The 21,442-nt window shown below is 50.8% G+C and overlaps 1 protein-coding gene across 4 annotated transcripts in view; it reads right to left on the reverse strand.

Moving 5' to 3' along the window:
- Positions 1 to 542: 542 nt before the first annotated feature.
- ADCK1 (aarF domain containing kinase 1) overlaps positions 543 to 21,442 on the reverse strand; it is a 163,449-nt gene continuing 142,549 nt past the window's right edge. For all 4 annotated transcript variants that reach the window (XM_029952829.1, XM_029952826.1, XM_029952827.1 and 1 more), the window contains 4 exons: positions 10,186 to 10,335; positions 8,798 to 8,995; positions 3,518 to 3,711; positions 543 to 2,178 (listed from right to left, as the gene is read on the reverse strand). In XM_029952829.1, the coding sequence (XP_029808689.1) occupies positions 2,007 to 2,178; positions 3,518 to 3,711; positions 8,798 to 8,995; positions 10,186 to 10,335 (714 nt within the window). In that variant the 3' untranslated portion in view covers positions 543 to 2,006. The remainder of the gene's footprint in view (positions 2,179 to 3,517; positions 3,712 to 8,797; positions 8,996 to 10,185; positions 10,336 to 21,442) is intronic.

Here is a 21,442-nt window from a genome sequence, read left to right on the forward strand (position 1 = left end):
TCAGAACTGCAGGCAGGTCATAGTGGTCCAGGTCCACCCTACCTTAGGCCCCAGGGAACATGCTGGACTCTCCCATCTCAACTGAAAATCCAATTCCTTCTGAAATCAAAGTTTTTGAGACTGAATTCAAGCACATATGACAGGCCAAAGCATGAGTGTGATTAGATACAGCACTGTGAAATGGAGTTCCACAATGGACCACCATTTGGTGGCTATGTGACTTCAGGGAAGTAAGTAAACCTGAGTCTTGGTCCCCATCTCTGTAAGATGAGACTTATGGTGTCTCCCCCTCATAGAGCTGATGGGACAAGTTAATGATGTAATTTATTTACCAGGAGCCTAGCATGGTCTCTCCCCATGGAAGGCACTCAATCTTCATCAGCCAACTTCCCTCCTATTTTCAAACTTCCTTATACCCCAAACTCCCAGATTCTCTACTCTCCCTGGGCGATTGTTCTGGGTGCTGGGCCCACTGGCAACATGCTGATGTTTTAGATCCCAGGGCAGCAGGGAGCCAACAAAAAGTGAGAAGCAAGTAACCATTACCTTGAACAAAAAGGACATTTATATTTACTTCAGTGGCTATAAAAGACACCATAAAATATAATATGCAGCATGCATCCTCATGATTAATAACAGATCTTGCAAATTATTCTCTCAGGTCCCTGGGTGCATCCAACTGGTCACTAAGAACAATTAATTCTTTCAGGAAATAAAGGATTGCAAATCATCTCTGGTCAGCAGAAAACCTGCCTGTTGTGTTATGAATAAAGAGAAGATGAGGCTTGAATTCAGGGGTTTTCTGCCCCTGTGCATTGGGCGAAGTAAGATCAGAGAGACTCAAACACAATTACTGTCAGTGAGCACAGGTGCCCACAGGTAATAGTAGGACTTGCCAAATGTGGGGTCTCTCAGGGACCTGGAGTTAGAGCAGGACTTTGGGGACAGCCCAGAAACAGGAGCAGATGACTGAGTGGGGGCGGGGCAGCCCTGGCCGTGGGCAACAGATGGAAGCCTTGAGTCCAGAGACAAGGAGGCTGAAACTCTAGCCACAGTGACTAGGGTTTACACTACAGTCCTCAGGCTGGAGGGCATCAAATGATGAGCCAAAGGGCTAAGTCAGGATGCAGTTAGTAGAACAAAGCAGGTGGAGAAGCCAGAGAAAACAAAGCTGAGCCCCTGAGTTCCTGGCCTTGGGGCTTCTTAAGTCCTCTGAATAAAACATCAGGGTCTTAGAAGGTAAGAAAAGCCTACATGGGGCAGGAAATGGCCACACAGGGAGGGGCTGGAAGGACAACAGAGGCAATATGCCAAGCAGAACACAGTGGCACACAGTGCCTGGGTCCACCCTTACCTAACGGCCAGTGTAGATTCACCCCCAACCTAGAATAAAAATCCCACCAACAAAGCCCTTCCCTGCAACCCTGAAGGGATTTTTATTGAACCACAGTATATAAAACACCAAAGCGGTCACCGTGACAGCAGTGAACTCATGCCCCGGACACCGAGCCACCTTGCTCAGGTACAACACCTCTGGGAAGTGACAGGACAAGGAGAGGGAATCTGTTCCCAGGAAGATCGGAAACTGTGCTCTCTTCCAACAAAATCAAAGTGCCCACAAGTTAAATGTAGGAGTTCATGTAGTAAGTCAGTGGGATTCATGGTCCATCCTGACAACAGGAGTCGTTACCGGAAGTAGGGTGACATCCAGCCCCACGGCACTCACATAGAGTGGGAAACAGACTGTTGTGCTTTCTCCCTGGATAAGGGGAGAAGCTTATTGCAGGGGACAGCTTGTGGGCCGGGAGACCAGAGCTATGGCACAGGAGAGGGATTCCAGACGTGTGGAGTGTAGCGGTGCCATTGACTATGACCATGGGGCCCCAGGCCACCATGTGACAGAAACAGGGCACCTGGGTGGAGACAGGACAGAGGAGTGAGGAGTGAGAAGTCCACTTGCCCACCACAGAGTCACACTGGATTGGGAAAAGGGACAGCAAGTCCACTCAGTGTGGAGTGGGCAACAGCCAGCCAAGCAAGGCCAAGACCCAGCTGGCCAGCTTCAACCCCTTCACACGCAGAACCAGTTCATGAAGGTTGATCTGCCATAAGTTGAAGGCCTCACTGAAAGAGATCTGGGCCCTTCTGAAGGACGAACATGTACTCTTCTTCTTGTGCCTGCCGGATGGACAAGAAGGGAGGAAAGAACAAGAGATAAAGAGGCAAGAAGCACTCAGGATCACTTAGAACAACAAAAAATCATGGCTTAGGGAACTTACCAGGCCCCAGCCCTAGTAGAGAACTCCTGGCTACATGATCATAGCACTGCCCACCCAGGGACCAGAGGGACCCAACTACTCCAAAGGAGCTTTCCAGATAAGTGAGGTAAACAAAAGCAGCTGTTTCACAGGGCATCAAACACCTAGTGGACCCACTGTGTAGACCATTTCAATGTTTCTCTTTTTTGTAAGGTCAGTACAAAAGGTTATATGCTAATCCTGAATCCCTCAAACTCAATATAAAAGCTTTCCCTAACGTTCTGAGGCTGAGTCACCTGGAAACTAGGTCAGGTGGCCCTGAGAGGCTGAGGCCAGTATGGATTCAGTCCAGCTCAATCCCTTCTGCATTAACAAAAGGACATGACAAAAATTGGTGTTATGATAATGACCCCTCTAAGACTTGGCTCCCAGAGCCCTCAAAGGAAGAATAAATCATGCTCAGCCCTTTCTGTGTGCAGTCTATTTTGCTATAATCTAATTCAATATCTCATCAAGGGTCCATGATATATGTGGCCAACACTCCCCTCATCAGTTTGCCAAAATGACCCATTCCCTCCACTGGATGGATGGGAGTTGACACCAGTCTAGGCCTCCTCTCTCAGAAGAGAAGATTTAGCCAGAGCATGGCCCTTCCCATGTATCTGTACACTCAGAGAGAAGGGCCTAGAACTCTCACTTCTCTAGCAATACCTCCCCAAGGAAGAACCTTCCCTCCCTCACTAACACTCCAAGGGCACTGAGGCATTTAAAAAGATCTGATATCCAAAGTGAGCCTACTGGTGACACTTTCCTGAGTCAGGGCCACACATGCAGGGAAAGAACACCGGCCTTGCTGCCTAGCCAATCCTGTGGAGACGAGTCCTGGGACCAGTGAGAGATGAGATGCATGCATCAGGGTGTCCTGATTCCAAGCCTTGGACGGGACTGAGACACTCAGAAAACATCTCAAACTTTACTGAAGGTAAGAACTGCCTGGAAAGCTTGATTAGGAAGGTGAAGTCCTAGAATCCATAAATTTACAAAGTACAGGTGGCTCTCTGGACCACCCCAAAACACAACCTGGAATCAGTGAATTCACTGGAGCTGTCTCCTGCCCCTAACTTTCCCTTCAAGGACAGGTGCAGACTAGGGAGTTCAGGCAAGGCCCTGGGGACTAGTGGGAGAAAGTGGAGGCAAAGGAGATGGCTGGGACAGGCCAGGGAGCTGGGATGGAAGGAGAGGCCAGAGCCCACACTCACGTCGCCAGTGCTCTGATGCAGCACCGCGACATGTTGAGGAAGGAGCTGGCACTGGCCCGGGTGCCCAGGGCAGCCTCAATCCCACGGAGCAAGTCGTTGGTCTTGAAGATGAGCAGCATCTGGCGAGGCACATGGTTGAGGAGCTGGCTGATCTGGGGGAGGTAGTTGGCTGCGTTGCTGCGGATCTCTGAGTCCTGAAGCAGTGACAGGCAGACAGACATAGAGAGTTGGTGTGGGAAGTGGGGCCCAGGGTGGTAGATGCCTATTGCTGAAGGGCTTCAAAGAGGCTCCAGAAGGGAGTTTCTACCATGTGGCTGACTGCCTTGGCATCACTAAGACCTCCCCAGAGGGAAGCTTAACACAAGGGGCTTTGTAGTCTGACAAACCTGGAAGTGACATCTCACTCCAACTTCTGGCCAAGCACCGGACACAGTACAGGAGCACATCAACAGGACCTGTGCCATTCTTGGCTCCCCAAGGTCACCAATACCCATCCTCCAAGCCCATGAGCCAATACTGACTGGGGCAGGAAGTCAACTTCCTCATCAACCATTTGATGAGACTGGAGTTAGCTAGCCTCTTGGCTCAGGGGTTTGCCCATGTGAGGTGAACAAAGGCTTTTCTCACTGGCCACCAATTTGACGACAGGCTTCGAAGTAGCCCTGGAAGCTGGTGCCAGCTGAGTCATGTCCCCCATCCCTTCAGCCAAGCCCAGGCTAGTGCAGTTCACAGACCTGAGCTCCGGATCCCAACCCAATTCCAAAGTCTTGCTCATTACCCTGCCTGACTCACGCCCCACCAGACCTACCCAGAGCCCAGCTGCCTGCTCATTGCTTGAGGTCCTGATGCCCAAAGAGCGGGAGCCAGGGCTTACCCCACCCTGGTGTCTGAGTGTGAGGTCTGGCTTCCTTCCCTGCCCCAGAACTCTGCAGGGCTCTGCGCAAATGCCTGCCTCCAGCCAGAGCCCGGAGCATGATGTTGCACTTCAGACCTCTTCTCAATCTCCAGAGAAAATGCCTGCAGGCATTAACTCATTTAATCCTCACAATGACCCCATCACTCCCATTTGAGAAAAGAAAACCATGGCACTGAGAACTTAGCAACCTGCCTGCAGCCCACAGCTAGTGAGTGGTGAGTCAGGGTTGGAACCGCAGAGCCCAGACCACCGCCACCAGGCTCTGCCTTCTCTCACCTCACAGCAGGGACTTGCCCTGACACTGGGCAAGTCCTTTCATCTCCTGTAACCCTGGGTCCTCACCTAAAATCTGGGAATGCTAATATGCCCTGTGCCCACCTCTCAGCCTGACCGAGAGGGACAGCAGAGATAAGGAGTGGGGGGAGACGCTTGGGGCATGACAAGGGGTGCAGCAGCGCTGCCAAAGGCTTCCCCATGTGGTGGCCTTCTGCCGCAGAAGCAGGACTCTCGGCCCTTTCCAGAACACGTGTGCGCTGCTGATAACAGAGTTGCTGTGAAACTCGAAATGTCCCTCAGGCAGGAGCTATCAGACTGGAACATCTCAACACCAAGCCAGACACTGCTGTCTGCATGTCTCCCTGCTGCCTCCCACCATGGCTGCAGGCCACCCTGCCCAAGGGCTAAGGCCAGACCAAGGCCTGGGTCAATAATAGGGACCCCCAGCAAGGTAGGGATTGACTTGGAAACAGCCCCTCTCAGCCCCTCTCTGAGCACCTGCACCCACCCAGGCTCACTCTAGGGGGCACCTCTTCCAGCTTGGACTATCCTGATGGTGAGTGTGTGCAGTAGACTGTGTTGGGTGCCTACCCAACAGCCATTCCTCATTCTCCTTTCTCCAAAGAACCCTATTTTTGTTCATTTGACCCGTTGGAGCTGTGTTCTTCAGGGAGGTGAGCCCCTCCCTAACCCCAGGGAGGGGATCCTGATGAATCTCAGCCATGGGGGGCCCTGAGCAGAACGCCTCCGCCAAGTGACTGGCTCAGGCATGGACACAAGACACAATTCTGGCCAATGAGACCTAGAGGGGAGTCTGTTGAATCCTTCTGAGAAAGGTTTCCTTGCTAAGAAACAATATATGAGAAGAAATGACCCCTAATTCCCACCTCTGGACATCAATCAGAGTATAAAGGTGTGCAGCCTTTAACTGCCAGTCATCTTAGAGCCATGAGAGTCAGCCCAGAGCCCTGAGCGGCTGATCTGTTCAATTAACCAACCTGGCCCCCTCACCCCCCCACCTCCAGGCTTCCTGTTATGAAGAAAACAAATACCTAAATGTTTAAGCCACTTTTAGTTGGAAAAACATCTACCTTGACCCAATGTTGAAAGTTACCCTCGTTCTCAATAAGACTAAGACTCAGAAAAACGGAGCCCTTACATCTCAGCGACTGGGCCAGGGCTGGTCCGGAACAGCAAAGTTTATTCTCTCCCTGGGTTTTTGTCCAAAGTGAGGAAATGGAGTCCATGTCTCCAGAACCTACACCAACACCTCTCTATTAGATGTGGTCCCAGGACTGCAGGGACTTTATAAAAAGATGTGCAAGAGAGGATTCTTGCCCTCCAGGCACTCACCACCTAGTTGGAAAATTCACAGAAGTATACAAACGGCCACTCTCAGAGTCGAAGGTGCTGCGCATGAGTGATACAAGTATTAACAGGCCACTTTGGGCAACGGTGATGAGGAGAGGCTTCCGGGCTGATGCTATGGACTCAATCGTGTCCCCAATCAATATGTTGACGTCCTAACCCCAGTGTGACTGTATCTGGAGACGAGGCCTTTAAAGAGGTCATCAAAATTAAGTGACTTCAGAAGAAGGGAGTGTGACTTCATATTCTAACCCAATAGGATTGATGTCCCTCGGAGAAAAGGAAGGGGAGCCAGGAGCATGTACACACAGAAGAAAGGCCATGTGAGGTCACAGTGAGAAGGTAGCTGTCTGCAAACCAGAAAGATATGCTGCACCAGAAACCTTGATACCTTGATCTTGGACTTCCGGACTTTCTGTGAGAAAATAGATTTGTTACTCAAGCCACCTCGTCGGTGGTATTCTACTACGGCAACCCAAGAAGACTAACACAGAAGCATTTATGCTGGGTCTTGTAAGTGAGTAGCTCATAAAAACACGTATCGGGGTGCCTGGGTGGCTCAGATGGTTGAGCATCAGACTTTGGTTCAGGTCATGATCTCACGGCTTGTAGGTTCAAGCCCCACATCGGGCTCTGTGCTAACAGCTCAAAGCCTGGAGCCTGCTTTGGATTCTGTGTTCCTCTCTTGCTCTGCCCCTCCCTTGCTCATGCTCTGTCTCTGTCTCTGTCTCTGTCTGTCTCTCTCTCTCTTTCTCTCAAGAGTAAATAAAACATTAAAAAAAACACACACATATCATATGCCAAGTACCTAGTGTACACCATGCAATCTGGTCCATTTCTGAGGCTTTAAATACCACGTGTATCCTGAGAACTCCCAATTTTATATTTTGAGCCTGGACCTGTTCCTGGAGCTCCAAGCTTGGCGGCCCATGATGCCTCTGAATGCCCTAACTACTGGCGCCTGCCCCCCAGCTACATCCTTCCCACTCTTCCCCATGCCAGGAAGCGGCTCCACCCCCTACCCTGTGCCTCATCCCAACATGCTGGGGTGCAACCTTGACTCTTCCCTTTGCCTCCTCTCCACACCCAAGTTGACAGAAAGGCCTCTCAATCTTCCATCCAAAATACACCGTGGCTCTATCCTTCCCTCCACATCTGCTGCCCTTAGTGTGGTCTGTGCCCCCATCACCTCCAGCCTCCTGACTAACTGCCAAACGCTTTGCTTTGTACTGAGAACTGATCTGAACCTCTTTCCACAGTTTAAGAGGCCCCATATGATGCTCTCTCTCTGCCCAGAACCCCAAGTTCTTTCCATCCCAGCACCCACCTCCCCACACTCCAGACCTGCGGACGCTTTCTCCCCTGGCTCTGTGGCATCGTGTGCCCTGTGCCTGCAATGCTTTCTCCGAGCTCTGCCTTGGCTGCTGTCTTCCTTGTCCTCCAGAACTCAGATGTCAGCCCCTGGAAAGATCTCTGAGTGCCTAGTCTACAGCACCCCCATTACTCACCCCGCCTGTTGCCTCCCATACCTACTACCTACAACTATTCCATTTACCTGTTTCTTCACTTGTTTACTGTCTGTCTCCCTCAACCACAGTGCAAATTACGTGGAAGGCCTGCCTGTCTGCTCATCATTGAATCCCCGGCATCTAGTTTGGGTTCCAGCAAAAACAAATGTTTGTTCAATGAACAAACTTCAGGAGCTCTGGGCGGGCACTTTACATGCATTATCAATAAAGCATCCCTGAAATGATCATTCCTATGTAACAAAGGAAGGAGCTGGTCTCACTTCCAGGATAATGAGCTTTGAAGCCATGCAAGCCTGGGGCAGCTGGCAGTCATCACTGCCACCAAGCTTGCTGGGGAATGATGTCAATTTGCAGGAAACATAGCCAAGAGATGGGAGAGGTGGTCTCCTTGGTGACATCATTTGAGATTCCATCCAGTCATTCCTAAATGGCAGCTTATAGGGAGGACTGTGAGTCTCCAAGAGGTGGCAATAACAATCCAAGGTCATGCCACCAAGAAGAGCAGGATCTGGAACTAGAACCCAGGTCTATCTGACTGCACAAGCCCGTCCCCACATGGCTACAGGCAAGTGTGCACGGGTCCAGCAAACTGACTGGAAAGACAGAAGCCAGCTCCGTGAGAGAATGAGAAGCCAGGGAAGGAGGTGGCAATGAGTATTGGGAGGAGGGGTTCCTAGGACCAGTCTCAGCCCAGACTCCACGGGACTCTCATCTAGATCCAATAGAGAAATGAACCGCAAAGCTGTTTCGCTACATACTCAGTGAGAACAATGGGACCAGTGGCCGCATGATGAACTGAGGTGCTCTCCCCAGTAGGAAAGCTCCCGATGGGAGTCCCTGCCCAGCAGGAGGCGGCGCAAATGAAACCAGACTTATGATGAGACAATCCCTTGGGATTCCTAGAAGTCTTGTAGGAGAACTTGGTGGAAGCCTGAAATGTCATGTTGGAGCCAAGGCCACAGCAGTCTGGGTTATACAGTCAACGTACCAGGTTAATAAGGCCAGGAGGGATGCAGTGCCACACTGTTCCCTCTCCCTCCTTGCATCCAGGGCCGCAGCTTTTCCTCCAGTATATCTCCAGTGCTGCCTACCGCCCACACCCTCAGGCCCTGGGTTGGCAGGGGTCCAAACGCCATCCCTGGTCCCACCCCTTGATTCAGGAGAAGACAGGGCTGGGAGGGGACCACCTACCTCAGTGGCAGTGACCGGAGCCTGGCTGATGCCCCTGTTGACTGAGTCCCAAGAGCGGGCAGTCAGCATGCAGGCAAATAGCGGGTAGAGGTCCCCGGCTCCCAGGCGCTCGCTGTACTTCCTTACTCTCTTCATGTCAGTCCAGATCAGTGACTGCCAGAGGTGGCAGTAATTCAGCCGAAACTCCTCCGTGAGCACCTGCAGGACGGGGGCGGGGGGAACAATGTGACAGAACCTGAGCCTCCTTTCCCCACAGAAGACCCAGACCCTGGTTGGTTTGATCACTGTGAAGGGGGACAGAGGAAGACCAGGGATGCCTGCATGACATCTGCTTCTCTCCCAAAGTTCCGCCATCCCTGAAGGCCCAAGTTGAAGGCTACCATCTGGCAGCCATGGTCTGGAGTGCCAGAAGCTACCAACTGTCTGCTAAAATCACATTCCCAGCCCCTGTCCTAGCTGGAGGTGGGCCTCTGCCTGAGCTCTGATCAAGGAATGTGGCAGAAACTCCACACCCAGCTGCTGAAAACTCGCCTGCACATGCTGCTCTGAGCCCCAACCCCCAGATGATGCACCCCCAGGGAAGCCAGGGGGCAGAGCCTCCGTCAGTCCCTGGCTTCAGGCTCCTCTGCTTACCGGAGACAACAGGTTTGTAAGCAAGCAATTCGATGTCTGCTGTGTCTGGGCCATCATTTGTTTGGGGGGCTGTGTGTGACAGCAGCTAGTCTGCCTCAAATTAACACACCCAATGTCACTAAGTCTTTCAAAGCAGGCCAAGATTTCGGAGGTGGGATCAGAGGAGTAAGAGATGATTGGGGAAACTTCCCCAGAACCATCTGCCATGAACTCGAGATAGGCCCTGGGTGCTGGAACTGACAGCGAACATCCCAGCTTCTAGGCAGGAACCCATGGCTCAGCTCAACCAGATGAGTCCCAAGTTCCAGAGGACAGAGTCTGGGGGCATCCAGCCCCTATCAGTTCCTGACCCTCTCTCCCATTACACATTACCTCCTCCCCGAGGCTGAGTTACCCCCCTACCCTGACCTCCCAGCTCATCCAAGGGCAGCTCATTTCCCAGTGGGCTGGGCTGGGCTGGCCTGGGCTTTCCCTAGGAAGCAAGGTTTTTACAGCTGACAATGCACCGGCACAAAGGCAGGCATATCCCCATCTCCTCCCCACAGCAGCCTGCAAAGGAGGCATTCCTAACCTCACTCGATGGGAGCGAGCACGTATGATGTCACTTACACAGAATGACAGCTCTAGGGGAAGGGCGGGGCCTCTCCATCTGCCCTGGGTATCTGCCTCCCATTTCTGTGGCACATCGGGAGGTCAGCAAGCTCTGATCCCAGGACCAGACCCTGGACCGGCTGGGTGAAAAAGGCCTCTCCTACCTGGTAGAGCCCGTGGTCTAACAGGACGATCTCTGCCCTTCCCGTGCCCGGGTGCTTCCGCACCAGCACATTCCCTGGATGGGGGTCGCAGTGCACAAAGCCATTGACGAAGATCATCTCGCTGTATATCTTGCCCAGGTGGCGTGAGATCTGAAAGAGAAGGGAGACAGGTAGGAGTTGCGACACATGAACACCTATCTCATAGACTCCGACCCTGTCCCCTCAATCTGGTCACTTTCAAGAGGAAGGCCAGTGGTGCTGGGTGGGCCCACAGGCCATGGCGGGAGTGATGGCTTGTGATTGTATAGTTGTTGAGTTTAAGACAGAAGCTGAGTTCTAATCCAGTTCTCCTCAACTTCAGCCACACATTAGGATCACCGAGAACTCAGAAGTGTTAGAGGTGGTCCTCAGGCATCAGCATTTGTTTTAGAGTTCCCAAGATGACTGTGACATAGAACATGGTAGAACAACTGCTTCAAGCCTTCCCAAAGCCTGTAACTCCCACCCGCAACCCCTGCCCTCCACCCTTCTCCAACCCTTCTCTTCCCTATTCTCTCTTCAATCTCTTCATTCTCCCCCAAAGTTGAAGATCGGCTGGAGAGTTGGGGTGGTTGTGAGGCCATCCCAACTTCCCCTTCTCCAAAGAGCAGGACTAAGGGGCTGTGGATCAGGAATACGTGACCCCAGCACCCCCTAGAGCTGTCCCACCGGCTCTGAGGTAGTCCCAGGAGGGCCCAGCCCTGCTCCCCTCTCCCTCAGGCCCCTTTCCCTTCGTGTCTCCCTGCCAGAGCCCAATGCTAATCTGATTTATGATGTCTGCACAGAAGAAATGACACTGGAGAGGCCGTTTAAATCATCCTGTCACTGCTGCCCTCCCTGCTGAGGCGGTCTTCTTATCTCTACTCCCTTTTTATTAAAGCTAAAAGCCTCTTCCCAGCTAGCGAACAGCTGCTGAATAGCGCCAGACCTGGCTGGGCCCACAGATGGTCTGCCAATGGGTTTCCAGAGGACAAAGAGAGGCTCAACTCACAAAGCTGATGCCCCAGGACACACACTGCCCTTGACATTTCTCTCGGTCCCTGTTGGACCCCATGGTCATTAGCAAACATGTCCCAGCCAGAGGAGAGGACCTGGAGCCCACAGGTGGGAAACACAGGAGTAGGGTTTTACGATGAAGGTTCAAATTATTTCCTTTGCCTACAAAGCCCTGCACAACCAGGCCCAGTCTCCCTCCCTGGTTTTATCTCATTCCACAATGACACTTCAGCCATATTTGTGCTCTTTCTCCTCTCCAATGACCCTGTACCTCAGGACCTTTGCACATGATAGTCCCTCTGCCAAGAGCCTTCCTCCCATCCCCCTTTCCCCTGGTTCACCCCCATCTTCCTTCCATTCCCAGCATCACCTCTCTGGAGAAGCCATTCTTGACCTCCCAGCCTAGATGAGGTTCTCCTGCCATAAACTCTCATAGAATTCTGGGGTACCAGCACACTATTTGTGTCATTACTTGATTAATTACCATGTAGCCCACTATTATAAGCTCCTAAAATGGCAAGGACTGGCTCTGTTTTGTTAACTGGCTTTATTGAGGTATAATTTACATACAGCAGACTAGCTCTACTCTGCACTCACTTACCTATAACAAGCCAAACATGAATATAGGACTCTACCTTCAACACGAATGAGACCCTTGTCTGTGTTTTCTTGAGATGCTGTGGTCCTGTCTTCGTGCTTGTCCCAACCCCCTTAATCTCTTCAACTGTAACTGACCCCAAAATAAATCATCAATAACCCTACTGTAGTAATAGCTGACATGCTATAACAGCTTTACAAGTAGGTACAATTATGATCCCCGTTTTGCAGATAAGGAGCCGAGACTCATCGAGGTGGGACTTACACAGAGCTACAGGGCTACAGATGGGTGGAGACAAGCCCCAAGCCAGGTGCAACCCCACAGCCTTCTAGTAACCCCTCTACCACGCAGGCTCATGCCAACTTCTGTACGTCTCAAGTGAATCCTGTGACCTTGAACAAGCTGCTGATCCTCTCAGCTTCCGTACAATGGAACCAACAGTAATGCCACTCACAGGTGAGAACGTCGAGGTGCTTGGAGCCCAGTGACCCCACACGGGAGCCCCATTGTTACTGATTCCTCTTAATGCTCTTGGGAGAGTGGCAGACCAGGGTCCATTGTGTTTTTTAAGAGATGAAGACACCAGGGTTAAAGAGGATGTCACCTATCCGATGTCACACTGGGGGAAATGAATGCCCAGTACTCTGCTGGCATTTGGAGAACTTTGCCCCACATTGGGTTCTCAGGCTCAGGTTGAGACGTCAGATGTCCCAGGGCCACCGTTTACTGTTTCCTCAGAGGGGGGCCCAGCTGGAGTTAATCCTGGCTGAGCTGGCAAGTCCTCTTTTGAGAAGCCCTATTGTTGGGCTCTTTGGAGCTCCATGGGGCCATGCTCTGAAAGGCTGCATTTGCCAAACCAATTGCATTTATTAAGTAATAACTCATTTTTATTTGTCAAGGACGCATATAAGGTCCAATCAGGGCTCCTGATCAGCCCAAGATAAGCAGTACAGCCAGACTGAGCTGACAGAATTCCAGCCAAAAGCAGAGAAATGACATTTCATTTAGTCTGGGCAGACCTGTCATGGGGAGATGTATGATCTCCCCTGAGCTTTCTGAAATATTGCTAATCGCTCTGGGCCCCCTATTACTACATTGAAAGATAGCCCCTGGGGATCTGGGGACTCAGGATGGGGGAGCCCTTACCCGTGAGGAGCGAGCTGCTGCCAGAGGAGGAAGGGGAAGGGGTGCTCCAATCGGAGCTCATGCACATGCAGGTAAAGCCATCAAGTGGCTCTCTCCATTTCGATACCCCATCCAGCCATCCCTACGTGGGTGTCTTTCCATTTGAGAACTATTCTTGATGTTCACTTTAACCAGATTTCATCGACACAGACAGACATGGAAGACACAGACATGAGGGGAAATCAGCCTGTGGCCCCAGCTTTGCTCTGGGGCCCTCTTGGTACTGCCACTTATGGCATGGGTGACCTGAGGACAAGTCACCTCCCTTCTCAGTCTGGGTCTAAGTCCCCTTAGCTGTCACGTGGAACTAATTCCATCCGCTCTACTTCCTCACAGGGTAACCTTGACATTCAAGGTCAAAATGCCATCCCATCTGGGAAAGCACTTTATACACTACACTGCACGCTATACCACACACTATGTGTCTACTAGATCTATACAGACCACGAAGCAATCACACACTATAGAAGACACCCAAATGTGCTCGTTGTAATGCAGTAGCTTATGATTTAAAACTTGGGGGGGAAATGTAACCATTGTCACCTTGATCAAAGTTTAATTTTCAAAAAGTTAAAAACATAACTCATAAAAATATAGAATGAATACATGTCAAAGATTGTTCACCTTATCAATAAAGGAGCAAATAAAAAAGCAGAGCTGATTCAGAGAATTTTGAGGGACTGGGTATTTATGGGAATTTAAACAGGAATAAGAGACTGAGACTCCTGGATTAGATATAAAACTGGTTATTGCCCTACAGAGCAATAAGGAAATCATAACCTTTGAGGTTATCTTTTCCACGAGGCAGAAATTATTTGCATATCTCTACTGGATAAGATCTTACAGGTTGACATATGACTTCAGTCTGAGCTCTTAATTAATTGTCAATAGCAGAATCAAACAAAAGTACATTTCCCTAGATATTAAAAAGCCCTCGGAGGGCTGGTTGAACAAAACCCAAGAATGACTGTGAAAGGACACACTGCACATTCTTGCTCTTAGTTTCTAAATTTTGGGTAATTGTTCTTAACATCTGTCAGAGTTGCAGTGAATACTTTCTTGGAACCATTTTGCCCAGAGAACGGCAGCCAGCCCCCTCCTACTCATAGAAGCGCCAAGGATCCCAGAAGAAACCCAAGGCCAGTGCTGGACACACAACCCTCTCTCCCATCCCTTTCCATAATGATCTAGCTGTGTCTTGTGATGAACAGCAAACAACTATAAATACTGGAGTGAACATGGGGACACAGGTATCTCTTCCAGATACTGATTATCATTTCCTTCAGATATACACCCAGAAGCAAACTGCTGAATCATATGGTTGTTTTATTTTTAATTTTTGAAGGAACCTCCACACTGTTCTCCACAGTGGCTGCACCAACACTGTATAAGGGTTCCCTTTTCTCTACATGCTCACCAACACTTTGCTCTCTTAGCTTCTCGATGCCTGTTCTGACCAGTGTGAGGCGATACCTCCTTGTGGTCTGGGTTTGCATTTCCCTGATAACAAGTGAGGCTGAGCACCTTTCCATGTACCCGGGGGCCACTTGCATGTCTTCTTTGCAAAAATGTCTGTTGAGTTCGTCTAACGCTGCCCCCTGCCCTGTGGCAGTGGCATCTGTATAAAAACAAGTGCTGCACACCATTCCAGGCACCTTCCGTGGACTCACAGCCATCCTCCGTAGGGGACAAGTGGAGAAAGAAACATATAAAAAGGGAAAGAAGCTTGGCCACCCAGCCAGCAGCTAGTGAAACCAGGCTCCAAACCCAGGTGGCCTGGGTCCAGGGAAGAAGTTGTCAATCAGCTTGCTATCCTCCTCCACCACAGAAAACCTCTGAAGGTCCTCACGGCATCCAAGAAGCCATTCCATTTGGAGAAAAGAGTCTCAGAGGGAAATCCAGGACGGCTTCTCTAACCAAAAACCTCACTGTTAACTACAGCCATAGTACAGCTCTTTTTAGAAAATTAGTCAGTGACAAGTCTTTTCATTGTTCTGTGTAAAAAGAATGTGCCATTAATGGAAGTGACTTTAGTAATTACTCAATGCCTTTATTCCCTGACAGCGGGGAGGTAAAAAAAAAATAAAATAAAATAAAATAAAACAAGATTCCAGGAATCTATTTTAAAAAGGCTGAGTAAAGAATTAATTTAGTAAATAATATTTAAATCAAGGAGTTATTTTTGGATTTATCTCAAAACTTGAATTGGCTGAAAGTGCTTTAATTATTCTATAATTACATGGATTAATTTATTCCCACCCCCAAGGGAAAGTCTATTTATGTTCTTGGAGGTGTTGTACATGCAAGGCCAAGATCTCTCAAAGAAACAGGAGGCTGGTGTTGTGATATTAATAATCACATAAGTAGCCCAATATTAACAATAGGTTAATAATTCAAACTCTACTTGTTCTCTGTTGGTTTATGGACAGGCTTCTTAAGACCAGACCAGACCACTACCTACAGGATTTTACTCTCTATCCTTGCCCCATCCTGGGAACCTCCCTGGGGATACATTAACCTCAGATTATTTGCTGCTGCCCAGTGAGGCCAAATCTATCCATGGAGAGGGTCAATCTTGGACGAGCCAACCCTGAGATGAAATCCCTGAATATGAAGACATGGGGAGACTCTCCAGCCATAGAAGTGGGGTGTGGGCTAAGCAGAGGCAGCTGGGGGGCTTACTTTAATTTTGTAGCCCAGCGAAAACTTCTCTGATTAGACATCACCTAAGAGCCAGGAAAGAGGGTACCCCCAAGGCCAGTAAGGGCTCTTCAGGTCTCTTGGCCAGACAGATTCAAAGGGTCACAGAGACCAGAGGGCCTGGGTCTTAGGGACTAGGAATTATTAAAGACACAGTGAAGGAAGACCCGTCGACATCTGACATCCCCTGCCTTGGGCACAGTGCCCCCCAGAGAAATATTTCCACATCCTCCTACCTTACCTAGGTCAATAGAAGAAATGGGGAAAGGGTTTCTTCCCTATGTACTTCCTCTTTCTGGCAACTATTTCACTGCTAGCGCCACAGACGGGGCTGAGGGTTGGAACTCCAGCGTAAAAACAACTTCTGCTGAGCATGTCCTGTGAGCACTGTGCCCAGCGCTTCGTGTTTCCATCATCCAACCATCCTAAGGGTTACTCTCCTGCACCCCACTTTACAGCAGGCAGCTGGGGCTTCCAAAGGATGACCAGCTTCACCAAGGCGGCATGGTTGTAAGTAGCAGAGCCGGTATAGAATCCAGGAAGGCCTACTCCACTCCTAACAGCCCTGCTGCTGGGGAAAGAAATCTCCAGGAACCCAGCTCCCACACCTGGATCTCTCTCACACCCCTCATACCTCTCAAGATTTGGTCTGACGAGGTTTGGAGTTCTGTGGACGATGGAAGATGTTTTCTTTCCAGTGGTTTCAGTAAGTAGGGTCCTTGGGGCCTCTTCAGGTTTGCTTCCCTGGTCCCCTGAGCCCTCCTAACATAGAGCCAGAGGCCCCCTGAGTGTGGTGTTCACCACAGGGAAACTGGGGGCCTAACTGAAGCCTGGCATTTACAGATGGGGAGTCACCATTTGCTCGGTCAATGACCACTGCTCCTCTTCCAAGTCTACACACCCAGGAAAACAGAGGGAGGCGGAAAGGAGGGGCACAGAGAACATTCTCAGGAAGACGTGCCTCTTTGAACAATGACATCATGGATTATAAACAACTCTTTATACAACTTCACAGCCTGCAGTGAAGCAAGTACTGTTATGACTCCACCTGCACAGAGCTGGAAAGTCACTCAGAGTTGAAGTAACTTACCCAAGGGCACCTGGCCAACAAATAGCAGAGCCAGGCACAACCCCGGGGTGCCCCAACTTTGAAACCGTCTGTGCCTCCCACCACGGCCCCCAGCCTCAGTGAGGCCTCACCCAGTGCCTCCTCCTCCCACACGCTGCGCCTACCTCTGGTACAGCACCAATGTGCAGTGCCTACACACAGTAGGTGCACGGTAAACATGTGTCTGCCGAAACATACATCTGAGACCCTCTCACAGCTCCCAGAATGACAGGGAAGGGGTTTTTTAACTACCAGAAGGAAGAAGTGTGGCCAGGGGCTCTGGCTGAACGGGGCAGACTGAATCTGCACACTGACTCCACTCCATCTCCAACCCCATGAAAATGACTAAAAGAAACAAAGAATACAAAAAGCCCCCAACAACAGAGCAGAGACAAAGAGACGGACAAGACTGTGCTGCCAGGGGGACAGGGCAGGGGGGACAGACAGTGACCAAGAATGGGCTTAGCCACCTGGACAATGTGGGGCCCCCTAAGGTGGCAAAGGGAGAGCAGGATGTCTGCCCCAAGCCCGCAGAGGCTCAGCAACTGAGGGCTCCTGGTACCTCTGCAAACAGGAGCTGGGGGCCTTGAAAAAGGATTTGTGGGAAGGTTTTCAAAAAGCTGAACCCTAGGTCCCAACCCACCCCGCCACCTTTGACTCAAGGCAAGGTTTACTTTCTAGAGGCAAAAGACGCTCTGGAGGCCACACCACATACCCAGAGGGCCACCCCAAGGTCAGAGGACTGAATCAAAGTCAACATAATGAGCACTGGGAGCCCCCTGTCCCTGCCCCCAGCTGCTCCCAGGCATCTCTTGCAAGCCTCCCACCCCTGCACCCACCCTCACTCTTCACAGAGAGAAGACGTCTGCTTGCCAGGCCCACAGGCCCCATCCCTACCTCCCCCAAACTCCCAACTTAGTCACCTTTCTCTTGGCCAATTTCACACAAATTCAATTGGGCCTCAGCCAGGCAGGGCCTTAAACACACACTCACTGAAATCCAATTAACCTTCGATAAAAGGTCTGCAATCAATAGTGGTCCTATGGTTTGAGAAAGGCGCCATCCAGGCTAGGAAAGCGTGCTCCTGCTCGACCTTTACTTTTAATAAAATCAACGACAGTCACTGTCACCAGCTCTTAATGTGACTGGCAAATATGATCAGCAGGTCAGGCCCTCAATAATATGCTGCTTCTGGGTACAGAGACTCAAACAAAAGAGGGCCCCTGCAGGCTGCTGGCCCCAGGCCTCAGCTCGGGGGAAGAGGGGGGACACCGGGCAGGCTGCCTCGTGCCTGGAGGCTGGCCTGGAGGCAGGTGGTTGCTGGGCTTCAGTCAGTGTCGAACCACCTAAAGTCTGTTCAAATGCAGATTCTTACAGCCCTTTCCACTCCAGATCCAGGACTAAGTCTGGGGTGGAGCAGGAATCCGTACTGTTAAATAAGCTTCCCCTGGTGATTCTGAAATAGATGGTTAAAGTCCGAGCTCCCAGCAAGCCAGGAATCACTGCTGTGTAAAATATCCAAGCAGGAAGTACCCTTCAGTCCAGCTAATCCAGTGCCTTCAGTAAGACAATTGAGGCCCAGAGAGAGCAAGTGATTTGTCCAAGGTCACACAGCAAGCCACTGGCAGAACTAGAGCTTGCACTTAGGTCTCTTGCCTCCTAACCTGGTGTTTCTCTACCTGAGTCTATTGGATACTAGCTACTGAGACTGGTCTTCAGGCCGTCACATGCGAGGCTCAGCTAGGCTGCAATGCCGCAGGGAGAGGGGGCCTCTCCGAAGTGGAGTAAGTGGGTGGGGGTCTGAGGCCGTCCCCATCCACCTGGAAAGGGAGTCCTTCTACAGCCACTTCCTGAGCCCCAGTTTCATGCTGAGTGACCCACCTGTGGCAGCCAAGATGCCACTAAGCACCCTAGCACCCAGGATATGGGGTGAGGTGTTTGCCCCTTATCACTTCTCCCTATCCCTGGTACTTCCCGATCCAAGGAACACTCACAGCCAGGCTGTCCCAAGGAGGGCTACACTCCAGGTGCAGGCTCACAGTGTCCCACAGTCCTCAGGGGACTTTAGAATCTTGGAAGTCTGCTAGAAAGTTTCAGGAATATGGAGTCTTCCAAACCACATGCACGCACATGCGCGCACATGCGCGCACACACACATATACACACACACTCACTCCCACTAGTCTTCCATGAGGCCTGTGGCTCTGATGCTGCTTGGTGAGAGACACACCAAGTAAAGTAGGGCTCGTCCCCAGTCTTCTCCCAACATTGCCGATGGTCAGTGACAGCACAGTAGAGCATATAGGCCACCGCCCACTGCCCAGCTTGAGTTTTCTGGGGAAATATTTAATGACATCTCAGAATCCCAAAGAGCCGCCCAGATCATGCAAACCCCAGACGCCAGGGGCAGGGGACTGAGGAATCAAGACAGTGTGGTACCAGTACAAGAATGGGCCAGTAGACCAATGGAAGGGAACACCACTTCCAGAAAAGACCCACAGGTGATGATGACAAAAGACTACACTGTGTGATTCCACTTATATGAAGCACAGTGGTGAGCGGAAGTGACCTCTGGTGACAGTCAGAAAGGCAGTTCTGGTGAGGGTGAGGAAGTCTGCGAGAGGGCCAGAAGCGATTTGCATCTTTATCTGGCTGGATATTACTTGAGATCCAAGTGGAAACGATGGAAGTGTGCCATCAAGATCTGGAAGCTTCCCTCTCTGGGTCTCCGATTCCTCACCTGCAAGTGCAGACACACTAAGCCCTCCCTCCTAAGTTTGCAATGTAGAAAGGGCCCGGCACAGGGATGTAAATGCTAACGGTGTAAGGAGGTAAAGGAAGAAAGGACGGGACCCCGTGATGGTAATAATCATGAAAACAACAATAATCAACTAACTACCAACTTGGAGCGCCAACCACACACCAGGCGTGGTGCTCAGTCAGTACTGCTCCAGCACTGCTCATCTCCTCCTCATTTCTCTAAAAATGGAACAGTGTTTGCACGAAATGGAAAAAACCATGCCTGACATGAGTTAAAGAGAGAAGGGTTGCGTTCAGATAGCGCCTGTGTGGTGGGCAGTGCTTCCCATCAGTCCTGCACCTCCTTCTTCAGGGAGTTACTGATGCGGCCGTCACCTGGCTGGCCCTGGTTCCACTGCAGCCCCAGGCCAATCCCCAAGAGGGGGATGGAGAAGGTGGAGGAGCAGAGACGTGGATGTCCTGCAGAACTGTGTCCAAACAGCTCTGTCCTCACTAGCTGTGTGAGCTTGGTCAAGTCACTCAACCTCTCTGAGCGTAAGCTTTCTCATCCATAAACAGGGCTATGGTCTCTCATCTCACCCTTGGCAAGACAGCTGTAAGGAGTAGAGATTACGTGTGCCGTGTGCGTGGCACATCTTAGTTGCTTAGAACTATTATTATTGCTGTTATTGTTGCCCCCAAATCACTCTGGAATCAGCCTGCCCCACTCTGCATGTCCACAGAAAACAAAAAACCAACAGTGTGCCCCAGTCCTGCCTCACAGAGGCTAACCCGGGGCATGAGGCTGGCTTCTTTGCTCTCCACTAATTCAGAGGATGTCCACTGAGGCTGTGCTCTGCACAGACCACTAGCCTCATCTGCCAGGCCATTTCAAGAAGGTAGAGGCAGGGGCATATGAGCCCAGGCTCCCAGAGGGCACTGCCCTGCCCAGCTCCCACAGGCCACCTCTAGCCCTGCCGCCCGTCTGCCCAGGACAGCACTCAGCACAGTACATCTTTGTCTGCACTTGTCTTTGCAAATCAAAGCTGCCTCTGATAAAACACCACTACAGCTCTGAACTCACTGTATCCAGAGAGATTAATGGATTTGGGGGTGCTGCTGGAATGAAAATCCCACCACAGCTGGCAGTAAGTAAACGCCAGCAACCTGGGGGGCAGAGGGAGGCTATGGGGCCTCTGGCATCTTTCCTGATGGGCAGGCAGAGATCCTGCACCCCTTTAAGGCTGGTCAGGAAAAGCTAGAAGTGATCTTCCTCCCCTCCCCACTAGAGCCAAAGACTGTTCTCCAGGGTCCTGGCGGGCAGAGGATCCCTGGCTAGACACAGACCCACCCTAGCCCAGCCAACAGTGGAAGAGGTGGGCAAGCAGGTCTCCTCCCTCCCTCCTGTACGGGAGCTCAGTCCAAACACCCTCCCAGGCCCACCTGATATGACAACAGTGACAAAAGCCTCAAGCCGTGCTACTGGCCAAGTGACCTAGGGAAGAACATCTGCTCTTCCCTGAGTTCCCTGACATCTGTAAAGTGGAGGGCTGCATTAAACAGTCCTTTTCTTACCCTTTCCCAACCCCAAAAGGGAGACCTCTTCCAGAAAAGCCCCTCCTTTTATGAACTAAAAAACAGTGGAGTCAGAGGGACTTGGGTCTCAATCCCAGCTCTACTAGCTGTGTGACCTTGGGAAAGTTACCTTCCCTCTCTGAATCTCTGATTCCTCATCTGCAAAATGAATATATAAGACTTCCCTCCCAAGTTTATAACAGAGTAAAGGGCCCAGCACAGGGAGTTAGGCATTCAGTAAACATTAATGGCAAAAAGAAATAAAGGAGAAAGGAAGAAAGGACAGAGCCCAAAGATAAAAATGAAAACAAGAATCG

The sequence above is a fragment of the Suricata suricatta genome, chromosome 9 (genome assembly GCF_006229205.1).
Source record: "Suricata suricatta isolate VVHF042 chromosome 9, meerkat_22Aug2017_6uvM2_HiC, whole genome shotgun sequence".
NCBI classification, from domain to species: Eukaryota; Metazoa; Chordata; class Mammalia; order Carnivora; family Herpestidae; genus Suricata; species Suricata suricatta.